This window comes from Curcuma longa, chromosome 3, assembly GCF_044706935.1.
Source record: "Curcuma longa cultivar G26 ecotype Majalengka, Jawa Barat chromosome 3, ITB_CL_G26_1.1, whole genome shotgun sequence".
In the NCBI taxonomy this organism is placed as follows: Eukaryota; Viridiplantae; Streptophyta; class Magnoliopsida; order Zingiberales; family Zingiberaceae; genus Curcuma; species Curcuma longa.
Genome location: NC_133863.1, coordinates 6,450,509 through 6,469,930, shown reverse-complemented (window position 1 = coordinate 6,469,930; position 19,422 = coordinate 6,450,509). Strand labels below are relative to the sequence as shown.

General features: G+C 37.7%; 3 protein-coding genes across 4 annotated transcripts; 1 reads left to right on the top strand and 2 right to left on the bottom strand.

Moving 5' to 3' along the window:
• Positions 1-507: 507 nt before the first annotated feature.
• Positions 508-9,683, top strand: LOC141824010 (peptide-N(4)-(N-acetyl-beta-glucosaminyl)asparagine amidase). 2 transcript variants are annotated; one of them, XM_074711230.1, is made up of 18 exons: positions 508-617; positions 699-752; positions 846-1,004; positions 1,120-1,158; positions 1,248-1,346; positions 1,437-1,523; positions 2,217-2,299; positions 5,379-5,492; positions 6,137-6,191; positions 6,274-6,360; positions 6,705-6,760; positions 6,840-6,899; positions 6,972-7,059; positions 7,134-7,877; positions 7,971-8,031; positions 8,746-8,848; positions 9,216-9,347; positions 9,430-9,683. In XM_074711230.1, exons 1-18 carry the CDS (start codon positions 540-542, stop codon positions 9,503-9,505), a joined length of 2,175 nt encoding a protein of 724 aa, XP_074567331.1. In that variant the 5' UTR covers positions 508-539; the 3' UTR covers positions 9,506-9,683. The 2 variants fall into 2 exon arrangements, with proteins under 2 accessions (XP_074567331.1, XP_074567332.1); XM_074711231.1 differs by having other exon boundaries at positions 531-617; positions 846-993.
• Positions 9,684-10,306: 623 nt separating this feature from the next.
• On the bottom strand, positions 10,307-12,857 carry LOC141824145 (uncharacterized). Its single transcript, XM_074711386.1, has 5 exons — positions 12,136-12,857; positions 11,995-12,052; positions 11,814-11,897; positions 11,592-11,727; positions 10,307-10,954 (listed from the first exon to the last, which is right to left on the bottom strand). The coding sequence occupies exons 1-5, from the start codon at positions 12,761-12,763 to the stop codon at positions 10,649-10,651; spliced, it is 1,212 nt and encodes a 403-aa protein (XP_074567487.1). The 5' UTR covers positions 12,764-12,857; the 3' UTR covers positions 10,307-10,648.
• Positions 12,858-15,328: 2,471 nt separating this feature from the next.
• On the bottom strand, positions 15,329-17,695 carry LOC141824147 (protein RICE SALT SENSITIVE 3-like). Its single transcript, XM_074711387.1, has 8 exons — positions 17,609-17,695; positions 17,269-17,543; positions 17,114-17,167; positions 16,897-17,016; positions 16,548-16,656; positions 16,300-16,341; positions 16,165-16,221; positions 15,329-16,071 (listed from the first exon to the last, which is right to left on the bottom strand). The coding sequence occupies exons 2-8, from the start codon at positions 17,400-17,402 to the stop codon at positions 15,478-15,480; spliced, it is 1,110 nt and encodes a 369-aa protein (XP_074567488.1). The 5' UTR covers positions 17,403-17,543; positions 17,609-17,695; the 3' UTR covers positions 15,329-15,477.
• Between the last annotated feature and the right edge of the window lie 1,727 nt (positions 17,696-19,422).

Below are 19,422 nucleotides of genomic sequence, written 5' to 3'. Positions count from 1 at the left end.
GGACAAATAATATAATAAGAGATGACATAGAAGTTTAGGTAAAATTTTTGACGAGTTAAGAAAAAATATATATAAGAGGTAGATTTTAATTTAGACGAACTCAACTATAAAAATATTTTATATTAAATTTTAATTAAAAATATTATATTACTTATTTTCATATTTGATAAAATAATATTTTTAAATTTAGAGATTTTATATTATCTTGGTATCTATTTTTAATATATTTTGAAAATTATATGTTTTATAAAAATTTTTGTCTTAAATTTATGATTGTAATGTTTAGAAAATTATAAATATGTATATATATATATATATATATATTAATTTACTGACTATTAAATTTTGGTATTTTTAATATTTATAATTCATATATTTATTTCAATTAAAACTATTTTTTTAATGACAGTTGGAGCATTTAAGCCCTTTTTAAGCAAAAAAAAAAGGAATCGTACTATATTTTTTGTTCCAAGTTTCTTCACCGAAGCGAAGCATCGTGGTGAAGCGAAGCATCGTTTGCAGCGGTAGAAGAAGAATCGATGGTGTCTCGCAATTTGTTCGTCCGTCACGGCGACACCCAATTCTCTATTGAGTGCGACACAGATTTAGGGTTCGAGGTAATCCTTAATGTTCTTTCTTATTGATTCTTATCACTCATGCTTTGTGCTTGCTCTCGATTATCTTCTTCGGTTTGCTAGGTTCTCCAGTATCAGATCTTCTCCGTCACTTCCGTGCCGCCTGAGGATCAAAAGGTACTATTTTCCCCTCGATCTGTTCCCATTTGATTTTGTCTGTTTGATTATGATTGAAAAATCCCAGACGATTGACTTTTCCCTCTAACTCAGATATTGGTGGAGAATGGGGGTGTTGTTGTCTCGGATGAGTCAGACCTTGAATGGGTTTCGGAAAATCTTCTTCTGGTGTCCATTCAAGATGGAACGGGGGAGAGTTCAAGAGCAACCAACGTTGACGAATCCGACGAGGAATTGGCTCGTATGTTGCAGGTTTCTTTTTCGTTTTCGTCCCCCCACCCCCCTCCTACTTTCTTCTCGTACTAGGAAAAGGCTTTGTTAGAAATGGATTTAGTGGACTTTGAAGTTACCTGTTGCCTCTATTAAGGTCGAGAAATCAGACGAGGAACTGGCCCGTATGCTGCAGGTATTTTTTTGTACCGCATTTCAAGAAATCAATTCGTCATTAATAAAGCTTCAGTTATCTGTTGGAACTGATTATGTTGTTATTACCAGGCAGAAGAGGAGGCACTTATGCTCCAACAATATGCCGTCAGGAGTGATGGGGGAGAGTTTGAGCAGAGAATCCGTCCATACATTCAGCAGGTTCTCATGGTCAGTTGACTCAGCTTGTGATCTTGAGTTCTTAGATTATTTCCCCCTTGGTAGAATGACACTTGATGATATAGTATGAAAAAAATGTAGTATGAGGATCCTGTCCGCCAAGATGCTGCACGGAAGACAGTTCCTTTTGACGAGATTGAGGAGAAGGCATCAGTCTCCCTTGCTAAGGTACTTATAATACTAACTTGGCATTCTATCTCTAATGGATACGGGGAAAGATTAAACTTCAACGACAGAATTGTACCATAAATTCAGAAGGAAGCTGTGATAAAGCATAAGTGCTGCATATGATAGATTTTTACACAAAAATGGCCCATATCAACGTCATTTAATGAAAAAGAACTATAGAGTAGATATTTGTAAGAGAAACGTGGGTGATTCTAATGCTAGAATAACTGACAGAAAATAATATAGTAAATCGCTGATGCTAGAGTACAGCAGGACATTTCCACTTTTGACTGCTTCCATCAATAGGACAGTCATTGTTTGAGTTGACTGTGATGAAGGCCTTGTGTTGGTGGAGTCAAGCCAAATCCTATTTTGACCAAATTCCAGAAACTCTAGACTGGTTCATAATGATACTGCTTCTAGTCAGTATGTGAAAAAATTATAATTGTGATTCCAAAATTACATTGAGTTGTGGTTAGTGCAATGATACCTATTTGTACTCTTAGGTTCAATATACAAGATCCAAATTTTGCCATTCGAGTTACCATGTTTGGAAATGTTTTGATAGGTTAGAAATTGATTTAAATCAACTTAGGGCTTTCTGGAACCGATTCCAATTTTTCTACAATGTTTTGATTGACTATAACTTGAATTATTTGATTCCATAAACTTTTGGTTCCTTGATTGTAATAGGAGGGAATCTTCAAACCTTCAAAGAATGAATTAGATCATGCAGTCTTGCTACAGTTGCTTTTCTGGTTCAAACAATCATTCAGGTGATTCTAAAAACCCCAAAAATGTTTCTTTGTTTGCAATGCTTAGAAGATGATTCAGTTTGGGTATTACCTTTCTGCAGAGCAATTGTTTTGGCTATTTCTTTTTTCTGTTTATCGTATAATTGTTATAATGTTCAACCTACTCTAGCTATAGTTTGATGAAAATTCATTAGAGAACTCAAAATAATACTATAACAGTCTGATGCTAGTAAAAAGCACATGTTTGGACAGGTACAGGGAGAAACAGACTGATGGTATGCTTAGTCACACTGACCAGTACACATAAAATAGTAAAATTTATACACTGATACTACAAATCAAATTGATCTTTACCAATGTATCTAAAATCCTTGGATTTGTAAATTAACCTGCACATCCAGGGCATATTTTATCTCAACACAAATGAGATCTTAGAGGTGGTTGTAAAACCCCTTTTGAGGTCATATATGTCGTCATCTACTTTTGTTGATTATGTGTGATAATTTGGGGATGCAAACTTTGCACTCACAAGGGTTCATTTTTGAAACAACCAAGGACATTTGAGGAATTAGATGCAGTAAAGTTCTGAAATGTCTAATCTTGAAACTAAACCAACATGATAGTATTGAAGATGTCGTTCCTATTATGCTGTAAACTTTGGTATCATATGACTAGTGCAAGTTGGTGAACATAAGTAATATTTGCTTGTACCATTTAATTGTCAATGATGGATATATGAGAAGATCTTGTAACAAGGTTTTGTAGTCTCTACATCCAGAGATAGAATGTGCTAGAAGTGGGAATGCGCAAGAAGCATCTCAAATACTAAAATGTAAAAGGAACGATAAGTCAAAGAAGAAGAAGAAGATGGTACAAATACTGAAATGTATTGGTTGAGAAACTAAAAAAGGAATTTTGGTGTCACACTAACACAAGTTAGTGCATCAACTGTAATATTTGCTTTGACAATTTAATTGTTACTGATGAGGATTTATCAGGTGATTTATTAGTCTTTATACTCATATTAAATATGTTGGTTGAGAAACTAAACTATAAGTACGACAAGTTACAGCAGCATTATAGGAAGAAGAAACAGTTATTGCTTGAGAAACTAAATAATGACACAAGTTATAGAAGCATTATAGGAAGAAGAAACAGTATTGCTTGAGAAACTAAATAATGACACAGGTTATAGAAGCATTATAGGAAGAAGACAAGCTGCTGGTCTAGACATTAAGTCTCACTGCACTTAACATGGAGGGAACATGGGTGTTGTTTTCTTGATGGCCTTGCCGTGTAGGGAAATGAGCTGTGGGGAATACAAGGGATGCTGGTGTCGACATGCCTGTGTCAGTTGAACAGTTTATTTACCTGTTCATGGTACTTGTGACCCCCATATCTCATGGTTTACAATGAGATGTCAGTTTGCATCTGAACCTGCATGTAGTGTGTGTTTATTTTTTATTCTTTTTGCACATTAAATTTACTGCCCAAGCAGGTTGATAATTTTTACTTTACAATTCTAAAATGTAATGTACCCTGCTGAAAGCATCTGTTTGAACTTACATTCATCCAAGATTCCGTTTCTTTGTGGGCTAGAATAACCAAAGAAGTGTCCTAGAGCTCTGGAGGATTGGGATCTTTGGGTGTTTCTATGCCATAAATAACCAATGAACAAGCAGAAGGTTAACCAAAATCATGGGTAGTTGAAATTATTATGAAATTGCTACTCAAACCATGGCAGATACATGCATAATGAATATACACACAAAATGGCAATCGTGAGAGTGAATTAAAGCCATTTATCTCTCAAGTTTCTTCTCTCTGTTTTAGTTTCCTGCAAAGGAAGATGCCTGAAACCCAGAGTGTGTTGATTTAACTAGTTATGCATGAAAGGTTACTTAATAGATTCTTTTGAGCTTAAGCGTCTAATGTAAACTATGTTTGTAAATTAACTAAAGTAAACATTGTCCCCTCCTTGCCAAGTCATTGTAGCAAAAATAGCCAAAGTCACTTTTAGGGCAGAGGATTTAAATCTAAAATCTCTCTAAAAGAAGCAATTGTTTTATAACCCTTTGTAAGTTTATCTGGTGTTAGCATTGGTTGCCTTTCCTTACTTTGCTTTTTTAGCTGTGTGATAGCCAAATGTATTAGGTTGTCTCTTGTCACTGGGAGATGGACATACATTGGTTCTCCTCCAAATTGAATTTTATTTAAGGCATACAATATGATGTTTATTTGAGGGTTTACATTGGAAAAGGCTTGGTGAGAATGTCTTGGGAAGTTTTGGTAAGGTTAGATGAAAATTTATGCTCATATATAGTCAAATTTAATGCTAGAATACACTCAACAAGATGAATGAACAAGCTTACCTTTGTTAATGAATAGGCGAAATTATAGTTTCAAATGGCTAGAATGATTTTTCTTGGTTATTGAATTAACAATATAGAACTTTGCATTGTGCTTTCTGAATGAGCATTGTCATATATCTTGTAGGTCAATTTACAGGATTATTAACCTGATGCGGCCCAAGAAGAGAGATTGAGTGTTGGAAGGTTTGGGGAGTAGAAATCTGGAATTAAGTGGAATTGTAGAGAGATTGTAGAAGCATAGGTATCACAGCTAAGGTTCCTAGACATCAGACCATAGGGAGAATGCATCACATAAATTAAGAGAACTCTCAAAACTCATAGAAAACATAAAGGACTCGTAAAGACTCACATAGGAAACACAAAGGACTCATAAAGACTCACATAGGGAACATAAAGGACTAATAGAGACTCACATAAGGAACTTATAGGACTCTGAATTGATGCTGCAATTTTCCAAGCATTGGATGTTAAAACATATTGGAAATTTATAGCTGACTTTTGACTTTTGAAATTTTGGCTTCAACGCTCTGGAATTGTTGAACTTTATATCATTTCCCAAGTAGGTTTATCATCTTCCAAGATATGTCATATTAATAGTTGAGCTTTAGAATCTTTATTTGTCTGTTTATAAACATTTAATGGAGATTGCCACTTTTATTTCTGCGGTTATAAAACACTTGTCTCAATGAGTCAACTATATATCCTTTAATTTACTTTACATTTTGCAGATGGGTTAATTCCCCGTCTTGCGAAAAATGCAGTGGCGAAACTATGAACATCGGCATGGGCAGCCCCGAACAGTCTGAGAAAAAATTTGGTGGTCATCGTGTTGAGATTTATAGGTATCTATTTAATATCAAGATGTCATCTTACATATCTTAGATATATTTGTACATGATTCACCCAAGTTTCTTTTATATTGATCCAGTTAATATTTACCTTAAAAATTTGAGACTAGAAACATAATAGTTGTAATTGTCAATAGGAGAGAGGCGATCAAGAGATTGTGTGTGTGTGTGTGTGTGTAATTTCCTATCCTGCACGTAATAATCGTATATGTGTTCTACATTGCATTTAATAAGCTGATTTATTTACTGCTTGACCTGTTTTCATTTCTCATTTTTTTCACCAGACCTTTACCGCTTGGAATGGTATAGTTTGTTCATTATAGTCATAATTTTTAAACTCATGATACTCCATTTTGTTTTTTTGGTGGCTACTTGGCTAGTTTCCTTTGACAGAGTAGTTAGTCATCTTGTAGAATATGCTATCACTCTCTAATTAATATCATTAATCCTATAAAGTCTACGTGTTTAAAGTGGTTTAGGGAGACAACTTGTTATGCTGTAGTCTCGTGCTTTCCTTTGGTACTTTTTTAATTTCTGACTTCCATGGAGTATAGATCAACACTTTTTCATTCTGAAACACCTAATCTATCACTTAAATGCCCTTCCTTGACTTCTCACTGATTTTTAATCTTTTTCAGATGCAAAATGTGTTCCAGTATCACCCGTTTTCCACGGTACAATGATCCACTCAAGGTAATTGCTTTTTAACTAATATCGGTATGCCCAATCTTCCAAAGTCCTTTAATGCCACCACTATTAAACATCTGTTTTCCAGCTTCTAGAAACCAGGAGAGGTCGGTGTGGAGAATGGGCTAATTGCTTTACGCTCTATTGTCGGGCTTTTGGTTATGAAGCTCGTTTGGTAATGTTGAAAAATGAAGCATAAGCATTATATTAAATTTTTTACGATTTAGATTCCTTTCATAATTCTAATAACTTTCTGTATTTCTCAACATATGAGTGTCTTACTAATTCCATGTGCAGAAAGGAAAAGGTCATCAAGATTAAATGATTGGCTGAACCTTTAATGGCATATTTTTCTTTGAAGCACAGACTAATTTCATTATCATTTGACTAGGGATTCATTCAATCTAAGAATCTTCTATGTTTTATTGCACTGCTTCAGTGGACAATCTCAACAATTTTATGAATTTCAATTTATTTGAAACTTTTCTTACGTTCTTTTCTTCTATGATTCATGCATAGATAGTAGATTTTACGGATCATGTATGGACGGAGTGTTTTTCTCTATCTTTAGGGAGGTAATGTTACACAGTAATATTTGACTTTTTCTCAGATGGTCTTATAATTGTTGCCACTAATTTGTGAGAGCATGTGCAGATGGATGCATCTTGATCCGTGTGAAGGGGTTTATGATAATCCATTATTGTATGAAAAGGGGTATGTTTACTACTTCGACAACTTATGGTTTAGGGTACTTGAAAATCTTTTTTTTTTTTTTTTTTGATGAAGCTGGAACAAGAAGCTGAACTACACAATAGCTATTGCTAAAGATGGAGTTTATGATGTTACAAAAAGATACACAAGAAAGTGGCATGAGGTTAACATAGGGTGCTGAGTTGCTATCTAATTTTTTCCTCATGGAAACAATTGATCATGTTTAGTTATTTTCAGGTCTTATCAAGACGGAGCCTTGCGACAGAAACCAACATTGCTGCAGTTCTTTCCTTGATAAGAAAAGAATGTCGAAATGGATATTCAGCTGAATTACTCATAATGCTTGAAGATCGTGATAAGAAAGAAGCAGAGGAACTTGAGAGAGAGGTTTATCGCCAATCGGATGTCTCCATTTCATTACCTGGAAGGCAAAGTGGTGCTATAGAATGGCGAAGAGAAAGACTTGAGTGTGGTTCGGGTGATAGCTACTCATTAAGCAGTTCTTGCCCAAAACGATCATGTGTAGATGTTCATGTCTCAGCAATTTACACTTCCATGGCTATGTTGTGCTCACAAATGCTTACTGAAAAATTTTCATTAGCCAACTTTGTTGGAGTTTTAGAGACAACTGAAAGACTGATGAAAGATCTGAAGAGTAAGTCCTTCAGGAATCGAACATCTTTCATGGAGCTGAAGGAATCTCAGATCTCTAATGAGATGATTTTCTGCATTAAAAGATTGCTTTCAGCCACTTCCTTGAAGCTAGAGATAGGGGTTGATGATGGAAAGTTTTGTGTGTCTTTATCTGCTGATCCTGTTCAAACTTCTATTGCTTTGCCAGTGACATTGGATGTGATTAATGAAATAATTGATAATATCAAAGGAAAGAATGCCCTTCCCAAAGTTTTGCAATTTCCTACACCTAATAGATTATGTTCTGGTTTAGTTCTTGCAAGTGGTGAAGAACTTCCTTCAGGGATTGTAAGTAGCTTCAATTGACCATCTTAGCTTTCAGTTATTGTTAATAATTTCAGTTGCTGGTTCTTTGAGTATTCTAATTATGGCAACTTTTAGGCTGCATCAGCGTTTGATGGTACTTTTTCTACTAAATGGGAAGAACCAAATGGAGCAAAAGGTAGGTCAATTAAATCACTTCAAATTGTCATGTTTTATTTCAAGATCCTATTTACCTCTACGTGATGTTTCTTTGTGCATTTTTGCACCTAACCAGATTTTACTACTATAACGTATTGGTAGAATGACTGAAATTATTATAGATGTGCACACAACCAATGACACAAATATATATCTGAACTTTCCAATATGCTGCATAGCTATTGTTAATATCTAACTGTTGGTTAGACTTTGCTAATTATCTAAAGTATATGCATTTTTTAAAGATCTGTGGCAATTCTGTTATGTTTAATATCTTTAGAATAATATTTCTTTTCCAAAGAGATTAAACGTGTAGATTATTACACTAAGATGACATATATGGTAGGTATGCTTTTCTAAAGAAATATATCTAGAAAATTTTATAGGTCAATTCTATTGTTTCTAACCAGTACCAAACATCAAAGATTTCAGTGCAATTTGATCATGCAACTGGAGAACTTTAGTGTTCCGTTTGCAATTTGGATTTGTAGCAAAACTCATTTTGATGAATGGTACATTGCAAATCCTCCACTCCTGTCTCTGTCCATACATTGTACTAAATTATTAATCCCTTTCTTGGTTTAAGTAATTTATTTTGAAAAATTAACTGATCTCATTTTGGAGTTTGTTTTTATAAAACTAATTAGTTATCTGAATGGTGATGCCATTTGGTTCCGTCAATTCAATTTCTCAGGATGTTGGCTCATTTATGAAGTTCCTGATGAACAAATGTACGAGCTTCAGTCTTATGATTTTGTATCTGCTAATGATGCTCCAGAAAGAGATCCAATGGATTGGTGAGATATTCCATTATCAACACATTCTTGATCATGTTGAGAGATGTCAAATTATATTATCTCTGCCTCTTTTTTTCTGCCGTCTAATACTTATTTTAGTTCTGTAAAAATCACATCTATAGTGGCCTACTATAGTTGATTACATATTGCTATTAGTCTAACCGATTCTTTTCCATCTAAGTAGCTCAATGATAACTCCTGTTTGTGCTTGATACCTAGGAAAGTTAGACGATGTTTTTTTTTGTATATTGACAAAATGTTGCTCTCGTGTGACTCAACTATTGCACAAGTCAAACTAGCAACGCAGGATGACAAGGCCATCGCATAATAAGCCTGATGCTAATTATAGTGAAACTTTGTTTTGAAGGATTTTAGAGGCAAAGCAAGTTGGAGGTTCTACATGGATTCTCTTGGATGAACAGAAGTCTCAGATATTTGATAGACGTTTCCAACGGAAAGCTTTTACAGTAAAAATGAAATTCAAGTCTAATTTATTCAGGTAAATTTCTATTGAAGCTACTTGGATGTTATCTCTAATTAATTGCGTGCTAATTTAACAATTGTGAATCTTGATTTGCTAGATTTAAATTCCTAGCCGTTAAAGATGGTAAGGCAAATGGGAGATTTCAGATAGGAGGTATTAACCTGTATACTTAAAAAGGATTGTTTCTCTTCTTATAATGTTTAATGTATTGAAAATGGAGTTGATGAGATTCATATGTATGCGCAAGCAATGCTGGACGATGCGTTAAACTAAAACAATGACAATGTCCATCAAATATAATTGTGTGGAAGATTGTACTTGAACAAAGATAGTCTAATCTTCCAAAGTTTATTCTTAGTGTGTATATATATATTTTTACTGGCTTTATGCTGATAAAATGCTTGATTAGTAAATTAATTGGAGTAATTTTAACATTTATTTTACTAAGTTGTTTTAATTTTAATTAACTTTTTAAAAAAATTTTAATATAATAGTATTTTACCTATAATAATTTTGATATGTTGAAGGAATTTTTTATTTAATTTAAAGTTATTATAACAGTTTAAAAAGGAGAATAAGGCTGAAAAATAAAATGAGATTTTTTAAATATATTTTTTAATATGGATTCGTTTTTGATGATAACGAAAATAACAGGCACTTTTTAATTTTTGAACAAAATATTATCAGCCCATATTCTGTGCTCATAAGCTAAAAATATCAGCAGCTGGAATACACCAAAGCTAAAGATCTTCTGGCAAACGGTAAGAGAAACAATGCAAAAGGTATACATTTAATTGTCAACCACATTGAAATTTCACATTCTATATTTCTTACTCCTCTCTTAACCCACAATTCCACAAGATTGGTGGGTGGCATATCTCAGCCTTTTCGACCAAGCATGCAAAACCACACAAACACACACACACAGAAAAAAAAAAAAAAAAAAAAAAAACCTTAAAACAGAAGAAAAGTAGTAGGGAAAGCAATTGCTTGCTTGTTATTAAAATATATATTCTTCTTCCCCAATGGCATGATCTGTAAGGAAGCTGGGTTGGATGATGGCTCAAGGAATTATTGAGGTTGTAGTGGTCATATCACATGGCAATAATACATGCTAATTGCTGTCAGCTCACATGCCATGTCCCCTCGGCACATGCAATTATGCAATCTCCTCCCTTAGCATCCCTATCATTAGATTTGAGAAAAATAAAGAAAAAACACACACTTGACAACCATGTTACACAAGTGGTCACAGCTCACTAGATTCCTCTATTACAAATAAGGAGAGGGTACCTAATCTCACTTAGCTAATCAATTTACAAAGTGACGGTCAGAGTGGAAGCAGGATGGCCATTGGCATTGGTTGTTGTTGTCATGGAGCAATGAAGGTGGCGGGGGCATGAGACGAGGTGGTCATTTGTCAGCCCGGCAGCCTGCATGAAGGAATGGATTACGGTCGGGCCAACGAACCGGAACCCACGGCGCACCATGTCTTTGCTGATGGACTCTGATTTGGATGTCTTAACCGGGAGTTTCCTGCACGACCTGTAGTTGGGCGAGAGGGGTTTGTGGTTGATGAACCCCCACAAGTAATTGGCAAATGATGTAAACTCTCTTCTGACCTGTCCACCCAGCCACATGTGCTGTCTAATTAGAAAATTCAAAATTGAAGAATGCTAAATTTTAACAAATATAAACAGGAGAGAATAGCTGAAGTGAGTTTACTTGACGTTTGTGAATTCATGCCATGGATATATACCAGTGACATAAATAATCATGTGTTAAAAATAGGAGCACTTTCAGAGTGCTTGTAGTTTTTCAGTGATATTGCTAAGTTTTGTAGGATAAAGAGCATTACAATATAATCTTTAATGTGGGTTGAGGTCCCCTGACCTCATTCACGTTAAAACTTAAACAGGTAGCCCAGAGTACTTATCAGAGTGCTATTAGAGATTTGGATCGGTTGTTAAAGGAGGCAACTAGCAGCTGCTTCCTCCTTATAATTTAATTTTTTGGGGTGTTTCTTTGTAGTCAAATTCACCAAGTCTCTATATCGTAATTGTGATCCTTTATGGCTTTATTATGGATTTTCAGAAATAATTAAGCGGATTCTTTATGTTTTTTTATTAGGATTGTTCTGAGAACTACTAGTCCTTTCAGAGAACAAGGTTGTTTTGCTGATGTAGAATTTTTTAGAGTGAAAGCATGCAAAAAATAATGCAGAAGAGGACCAAATTAACATTGTAGTTATTCAAATACCTCAAGGATTCTCTTAGCGTTGTCGATTACTCCCCTAACCATTCCTATATCCAACACACAAGCTGCACAAACTGATGCCATTTGCCTCTCAGTGAACTTGGCCACCAACTCTGCGTCGAACTCGGCAAAAGCAACCCTGCAAACCCAGTAGGCATATCAGTAAACTTGAATCTTAGTGTAGCTTTATGGATTCTACATTCAATAATTTTTGTTTTTTCTCACTTGAATTCCTCCCTTTTCTTCAATATGGTTGTCCAATCCAAACCAACTTGAACTCCTGCCAGTACTAGTAATTCAAATAGCATCCTGTGAAAAGAAAAGGAAAAAAAAGCAAGAAAAGGAACCAACTGCTTTAGTCTAGTCTCTACGCAGAGAGATAAAGACAGGAGAGAAGGAAGCTTACCGGTCATCATGGACGGGCACTCCCCACTCCTCATCATGGTATGCAACATACACAGAATCTAAATCGTAGAACAAGAAATTAGTGACAATTCAAAGATCTCGCTGAAGGGAAAAGGGAGTAAAAAAAAGGCCATTTTTTCACCAGAATTTGATGTGATGAAACTGCATCTCTTCTCATCTTGGCTATTCACATCATTGAGCGTTGAATAGTCAACAGGAACCACCTTTCCGTCAAGCTTCGACGGCGTGCGGCCGTAGTGCGCAATCCGCATCTTGCGCTGCGCTTGAGCGAGCACGGCGTGCTCCCTCTGCGCCGCGGCGATGCTGCCGGGAGCCCTGTCAAAACCAAGCAAGGACATCGATTCCGGCGACACGGCCAGTTGGCCGGTTCCGACGGAGCTCATTGACCGCTTCATCACTAGACGCGGCGGCTTAGTGGGAGTCGGCTTCGGCACCACAATCTTATCACTGCTCGTATTCAACCCGTTGGACTCAATGCCTCGCTGAGGAGCAGCCTTGGCCTGCTTTGGCTTGGGCGAGACAGGGGGCGAGAGCTTAGTAGGAGTCACAGGAGCAATGTGATCCCCATCCGCTCGAGCTGCATTTTTGGCGAACGAGGAGGGCAAAGAGAGGGACTTCTGCAAGGTCTTCTTCAGCGGCCGAGCAGCTTCCAGCGGGGCGATGCGGTTGGAGGCAGGCTGCAGGACCGGACGGCCGCCGATATCCGCCATCTCCATTGCATGGCCGGACTTGTCCTTGGAATTGCACATGTTGGTGAAGGGATTACAAGTGAAGAAAATTAAAGGTGGCTAATTGATTGAGAGATCAGCGTTCGAGATGGGAAGGATGGAGGAGGGAAGGTGTTTATTTATAGGGTGGAGGGCGGGGGAAGGAAGGGGAGTGGAAGGTGGGGACAGGGAGGTGATGGAGGAGGAAGGGAATGGAACATGGAACATGGAACATGCAACATGGAGGGAAGAGATAAGGTAGGACGTCTGCCATGGCCATTGCCAAGGACAGGTGGTCACTTTAGGTAGGAGGTGCATGGGAGTTTGAACTGTTTTGCACAAGGGCTGCTCTCTCACCTAAAGCCTGAACTCAAACACTTGGAATTATACTTTCGATTAATTCAATTCATCAAATCAAGATTTGGAAACTTAATTTCAAAAACACTGAGCTTAAAAAATTGTAGGTGAGATGAAAGAACAATAGCACCAAAATGCCTTCATTTGTAGGATAATATAGGATTAAGTATTGCTCTAGATGTCTCTTGTGGATTAACATATTGCTAGTTTAATGTGTTACTTCAGCCGAATTGGTCCAATATACAATATAACTAGCAGTTAAATAGTATAACAGGCATAAGCATGTGATTATATACTATAAATTTTGAAATATATAGAATAACAAACATATGATTTGAAGTAACAGTTCGATACCTCAAATTTATTATTATTCTTTTAGGGTTAGAGGTACAGCTGAAACGGGGATTGAAGTAGGGTTGTAGCTCTGTGAGCAGATGTCTGTAGGGCAGGCAGTGAAGGCATTATTTATTCGATCCTGGGAGATTGGGTCATTGGGATTAGGAAAAGGATGGAGTGGATAGGGCAATTATCCAGGATTGGAAAATATTTAAATCTCGCCTTTATAATTTGAAGGTAACAATTGCATTGAGAGTGGTTTACCAAACAGTTACTTAATGGACAATAGTTAATTTATTTGTAAAAAAAAAACAGCAACACTGCTCCTCAACGGGGTCCGTGCCTAACAGACAACATCCCCGATATAAGTTAACTTGCTACTGAGTGCCAACCCCTGACTTTGATACTCGAGCAGCGAGACAACATCCCTGAAATCATGCTTAAAAAACCTTATTTTTAAACAAGTCTTGTGTTAAAAGTCTCCATGACGTACGTACTTTTCATTATTAATTGGCACGCTTAGCTTGCTTTTGTAACACAAGTTTCCATGGCCTTCTATTTTCCTGATTTCGACGTCGCCTCTGAAAATTAAACTTCGATGGATATTCTCCATCGATCGTTTCATGGCTGTGGAACTCATGACATGAATTTGGATCGTGCATGCAGTTCCCCAATCAAAACTTGTACTGTTCTCTTGGACACATAACATGCGGCAGCCTGCGGGTCATGATCAGTCACTGAATGGTCGTTGATGATCTAACAGTTGACACTGCTCTTTCAGATTGAAGAAGAGAATGCAGGGCACCTGAAATTTGGTAGCTTCGAGGTTGAGTCCACATGCCATGCCTTTACTACGGAGGTTGGCCTAGGAATGATTGTATTGGAAGTAAACGGAGATGATGCCAATGGTAGTTACAAGGTTCAGTTCTTTTCAAATGTTCTTGGAAGCATGCATGGATTAGGTTTTCACTGCTTACCCCCACAATATCATTTGCAGTTAATGTGAGTATTGATAAATATCTATAATGAATCGAATCAAAGTAAAGTGCAAACAATGACAACTATTTCTATGAAAGACAATGGGATTGGTTCAACAAATAAATAGCAAAGATGGTAAATAATAGCGAAGCATGAGTTCTGGATCATAATTTGCCACAGGAACAAGTTTGTCGATAAGGTGCATTTCCATAGATAAGTTTCATGAAACTTTTTGATATTGAAAACAGTTTAACTACGACGAAGATAAACAACAAAAGAGTGGAACTTAGTCTACTCTACTTTTTCCATCTATATGATAGGAGACAAATATGTAGATTTTGATGGGTTCGTCCACCTCTGTGTTTGGTCTCGGACTCTAATGGCAGAAAACCTGATGGGATCCTGGCTTCATAATTGTGCATGGGAGAGATGTCAACATGGCAGTGACAATAATTCTTTGATAATATGCAAGAAAGAGATAGCTATGGTCTCAATAGTGTTTCGTGCAGACAACGCATTCAAACAATGCAAACACTACATTTATTGCTTCTATACAAAGTATGCAAGCAGCTGCACAATTGTCCCCAAAGAAAAACGAGTGTTGACCTTTACACACTATTTGCCAATCTGTGAGTTTCGTCGTATCGTATCCTATAACGTGCTTGTGTTCTACAGTTAGTTGTTGTGCCAGAAAGGAACCAGTTTGAACAAACAGTTTAAATTGAATCAATAACAGCTATATACACTTCAAGCTTGCCTGGCACAAGTGTCGCAGACAGTTTCATAACTTCGTCTTAACAGCAGAAAATATGGGGCTGTCTCCGTCGCTAATTTTATAATTGCGAAAATGTGATACTTGAACTACTGCAAAAGAAATTAGCAGGTTAATTTATAAAATTCAAATATTTGTCTTAATTATTTGAAATTAGATTCCATCAAAATGAAGATGCCACATTTTACTCTGTAGCATCGTGAAAATGTACAACAAGAAGCCATGGCAGCTGATGACAGCGGAGAGCAAATTTGATCAAACTAAGATGGTTTAATCCTAACAGGAGACGAAACAATCTCAGAAGTACAGTAAACTAGTTCAAGTAGTTCTCCATCATATTCTCCATTTTCCTGGTTCTGCTGGAGTGGCTCTCCAAACTCAAGAAGTCCTCTGTGTTATCCACACCAAGCACGGCCTCACCTCCATGGCCATGGATACTTGGAGTATCGAGAACACCCTTCGCCTCGTCACCGTTGCCGTAAAGGTTCACAGAAGCATGCTGAATCTTGTCTCCCATCACCTCGGAGTTGAATAGAATCTTGGCATCGTCTGGTTTTCCTGTGAGAGCAGAAAAAAAAGAGAGGCCATTGGGCCAGCGCAGGTCTGGATCCGGCTCTTCCAGTTGAGCTCCGGCGGAGCGAGGAAGGAAGAGGCGGGTGAAGTCCTTGTTGTTAGGAAATCCACCATGGGGAGAAGGTTGGTACATTGCGGGAGAATTCAGAGAGGCAGAGTGGCTCCAGTTGTAGAGCGACGGTGGATTCGGAGCAGGCATTTGATTGAATGCAACAGAGGAAGTAGCGCTGCTGTTCCTGGAGGAGTAGAGCTGAGAGAGGAAGAAGCTGGATTGGTGCCCGAGCGATTCAAACATCTGCCTCATTCTCAACACGAAATGCAGGTCCTCTGGTATCTAATGTGTTCCGAAGTTTGAATCTTAATGTGATCTTTAGAAAATAAAAATACACATAATCCAAGTTGCAGGAAATCAGCAACTAACACTTACTATCTTGCAGGAACCAAGTTGGAGGAGGCCATGGCCTACTTGGATCACAGCTATAGTCTGATCCAAAGATCACAACTTAACTAAAAGTAGTTTACAAGTTTAGAAAAGAAAATTAAAAAGGGAAAAGTGTGTTGCCTGAATGCCAGAGGCAAATTGATCGGTCCATTCTGGTGGAAGCTGCATTCACAAAGCAAAACAAAGAATAAAGCTCCAGTCACAATGATTTAATGCATGCAAATGGATGCCTAGAAAGACCAGCGAGATTAAAGTTTATAAGGCATCCGATTCTCATTCTTTTGCAGGCACAATGATTCTCATTCTTTTGTCAACTAAAAGGTTAAAAACAAGGGGGAAAAAAAAAACAGAGACTGGCTACGACGTACAGCATCAAAGGAACTCTGCCAGTAGCTGGTGATGCTGGCCTCGCATTGATCCGAAGGTTCCTTGAACACCCATTTGTGACACTTATCAGAAGCAACCTTCCCCATCAAGCTGCACGGTTCGATCAATTTCTCAGCTCAAGCCCAACCGCAAACCATTAGCAAAAGAAAGAAAAACCACACTCATCTTTTGGCCAATTCACTAACCAATGACAGACAGAAGTGATCCAAATCGTTATTTTAACAGAAAATGATTGAAGAGGTAATGACGCAAGGGAAGGTGCTAATTAAGAATGAAGAGTTGTTTCTTCTATGGTCAATGATTATCCCTCAGCACCTACCGATTACCCACCCTTCTCCATAGTTGTAGAGTTGAATGGACATCTTGCTGAAGGCCTTCCTCACAGGATCGTCCCCGTCCACGCACCCTGCTGCACTTGTCTGGCAAAATCCATCTTCCCACATTAACATCCTACATTTTTATCATATCCCTGAGGGAATTAGCAAATTTGGACGAGGATTCAAATCTTTACAAGAAATCAGACGAGCAATTAGTGGCGACAACTCACAGGCTGCCATTGTCGTCGCCCACCACCTTGCAGACATTGCCACTTCTACTCCTCCTGCTCGCCAGTTTCATAAAAACGAATTAATCAACAGCAATTAAGGAAACGAAAAAAGAGCTTGCGAACGTAGCAGAGAGAGAGAGAGAGAGAGAGAGTACGGGCGTGGGCGTATGGTCCAGAAAACAGAGTAAGTCCAATCCGAGCTGAGGCAGACGTTCCTGAGAGCCTCATGCAGAGCCATCATCCCCATCGCCTCCTTGCTCCTACTGTCCCCTCGTCCGGAGCCCACCATTTCTTCTCTATCTCTCTCTTTTCTCCTCCTACTAACCAAAACCTCACCTCAATCTATTCTTGTATGTAGGTTAATTTCTAGATATTCTAAAGGAGAATCCCCGATCGCCCTTTGCTCTTGCACTTTCCAATCTCTATAGCTCTGTTCAGTTGCAAGGCATCAGAGGAACAGTTAGCAAAAAAAGAAATTTTCCTTAGATTTCTGACCATTTATTGTCGGGCTGCTGCTGCTTCTACCACTAGCTACTTTCCTTCCATTCCAATAGCCATCTCCATCCACGAGTGGTCCTAACTTTTACCACCGGGTTTAACTATATACTCTGATTACAGAGCTACTGAACATCAGTTAGGAAGGAAAAAAAAACAGACAAATCTAATCAAATTTAACAAAGCACTGGCACTGAGACTGGCAGCAAGGAATAAACTAAAGGCCGAGGCACGTGAGCACGTGCCTCTGCCTTGGGGCGGTGCCTCGTGACGCATAAACAAATGAAAAGTGGGTTGTTTAAACAAAGACGAAGCAGATTAAGTTAAACGTGTCAGCTGTCCTTGAGAAGGTAGAGAATGGCAAAGGCAAAGGCGGAGAAGGGAATGAAAGAGCTTCAACTTGAAGAAATAAGGGGCTTGAATTGAAGCGCAAGTGCTGCTCTGCTCAGCTGCAGCTGGCGGAGTTAAGAGCACCAATTGCGGGCCAGTGTACCCTGCCACAGGGACAACTTCCACCTAAACCTATTCTTTCTAACTTCTTACTTTGACCATGGAATACAATTGCTACCTAATCCTTTGTCTTTAGTTCGACTGTTCCTGAGATTGAGTTGAAGATCCAGAAAATTATCTCCCAGAACTATTATCTTAATTATTTTCAGTGTGCTAATATATGGAAATTTTCATTATAAGTTAGAAGTCAATGGTCAATCAGTAGGAGATAAACTCGAATTCTGGAAGACGGTATTGAAGTCTATTCTTGAGATTGGCAGGATATGATATCGTCCCATTTAAAGCTCCTCCCTCACCCTTGTTCCGCTGGCGATAATACAACCAAGTAAAAACAGTCCCTGTCTCAAATTCACCTCTCCTACCATCTCAACCATGGAGGGAATCTTTGTCATTTCCAACTCCTTTCTCTCCATTCTACATCTGCACTCCAGGCCAATTTTTCACATACAACAATACATGATACTTCAGTTTATTATAATTTTTTAGTACCCTTTGATCCATATCGACATCTAGTCACGTTTGGTTCTCTTGTTTTAAAATTGCACAATAACACTCATCACATAAATACCAAGATTTGAAAGTCGCGTGTTCAATCCACAAATCTTCATTTTCGGCCCCCCTCCCCCCTATCTTAGAGTAGCAAATAAAATGAGATCTCACCCCTTTAATATTGCCAACTTCATTATTAGTTCTCAATAGTTTAAGTGATGGTAGAGTTATCTCAATTTCACTCTCATCTCTCATCCAGATACTGCATAAATTAAAACTAGTAACTTACCTAACTCTTTTTTTTATGCTCTTCGTGGATCTTGATAAAAAAGACGCTGGTTTGGCTTAACAATATAAGCTATGATGAGCAAGTATAAATCTATTAGACCTTCTAATAAGCAAATGCAAGATCTATTGATGAGGCATTAAACTCGAGATTAAAAAATAATAGTGGGAAACGTACGTAAAAGAAGACTCGCATTAATAGTTCACAGGGGAGGGGATAAGACAGGTGTGACATAGACGATGATAACTCGAAGCTAGAGGCCCACCCAAATTGGAATCAAGGAGACACTCTACACATGTTTGGTCATGAAACAGGAAAAGTGTTTTTGTGAGTTATTGGGCATGCTGTGGTTAATTAAAGAAACACAACAACTTTGCCCCAGTGCACTTATAATTTTGTGCATGCCAGCCCACCCAAACTGATCTTATGGTGATGTGATCAGCACAACAACATTCTCAAGGGTGTCCTAAACTCTCATATTAGACTATAATGAATTAGACATTAGTATTGATTTGATTGAAAACTCTCT

What these genes read in the sequence shown, in the direction of transcription:
- LOC141824010 (XM_074711230.1), top strand. Translation starts at nt 540, where the DNA reads ATGGTGTCTCGCAATTTGTTCGTCCGTCACGGCGACACCCAATTCTCT. An exon ending in TGCCGCCTGAGGATCAAAAG is followed by an intron (nt 753 to 845) that starts GTACTATTTTCC and finishes CCTCTAACTCAG; the next exon opens with ATATTGGTGGAGAATGGGGG. An exon ending in AACTGGCCCGTATGCTGCAG is followed by an intron (nt 1,159 to 1,247) that starts GTATTTTTTTGT and finishes TGTTATTACCAG; the next exon opens with GCAGAAGAGGAGGCACTTAT.
- LOC141824145 (XM_074711386.1), bottom strand. Translation starts at nt 12,763, where the DNA reads ATGTGCAATTCCAAGGACAAGTCCGGCCATGCAATGGAGATGGCGGAT. An exon ending in GTGCCCGTCCATGATGACCG is followed by an intron (nt 11,898 to 11,994) that starts GTAAGCTTCCTT and finishes TTCTTTTCACAG; the next exon opens with GATGCTATTTGAATTACTAG. An exon ending in AAGAAAAGGGAGGAATTCAA is followed by an intron (nt 11,728 to 11,813) that starts GTGAGAAAAAAC and finishes CTGGGTTTGCAG; the next exon opens with GGTTGCTTTTGCCGAGTTCG.
- LOC141824147 (XM_074711387.1), bottom strand. Translation starts at nt 17,402, where the DNA reads ATGGTGGGCTCCGGACGAGGGGACAGTAGGAGCAAGGAGGCGATGGGG. An exon ending in TGGACCATACGCCCACGCCC is followed by an intron (nt 17,168 to 17,268) that starts GTACTCTCTCTC and finishes ACTGGCGAGCAG; the next exon opens with GAGGAGTAGAAGTGGCAATG. An exon ending in GGCGACGACAATGGCAGCCT is followed by an intron (nt 17,017 to 17,113) that starts GTGAGTTGTCGC and finishes ATAAAAATGTAG; the next exon opens with GATGTTAATGTGGGAAGATG.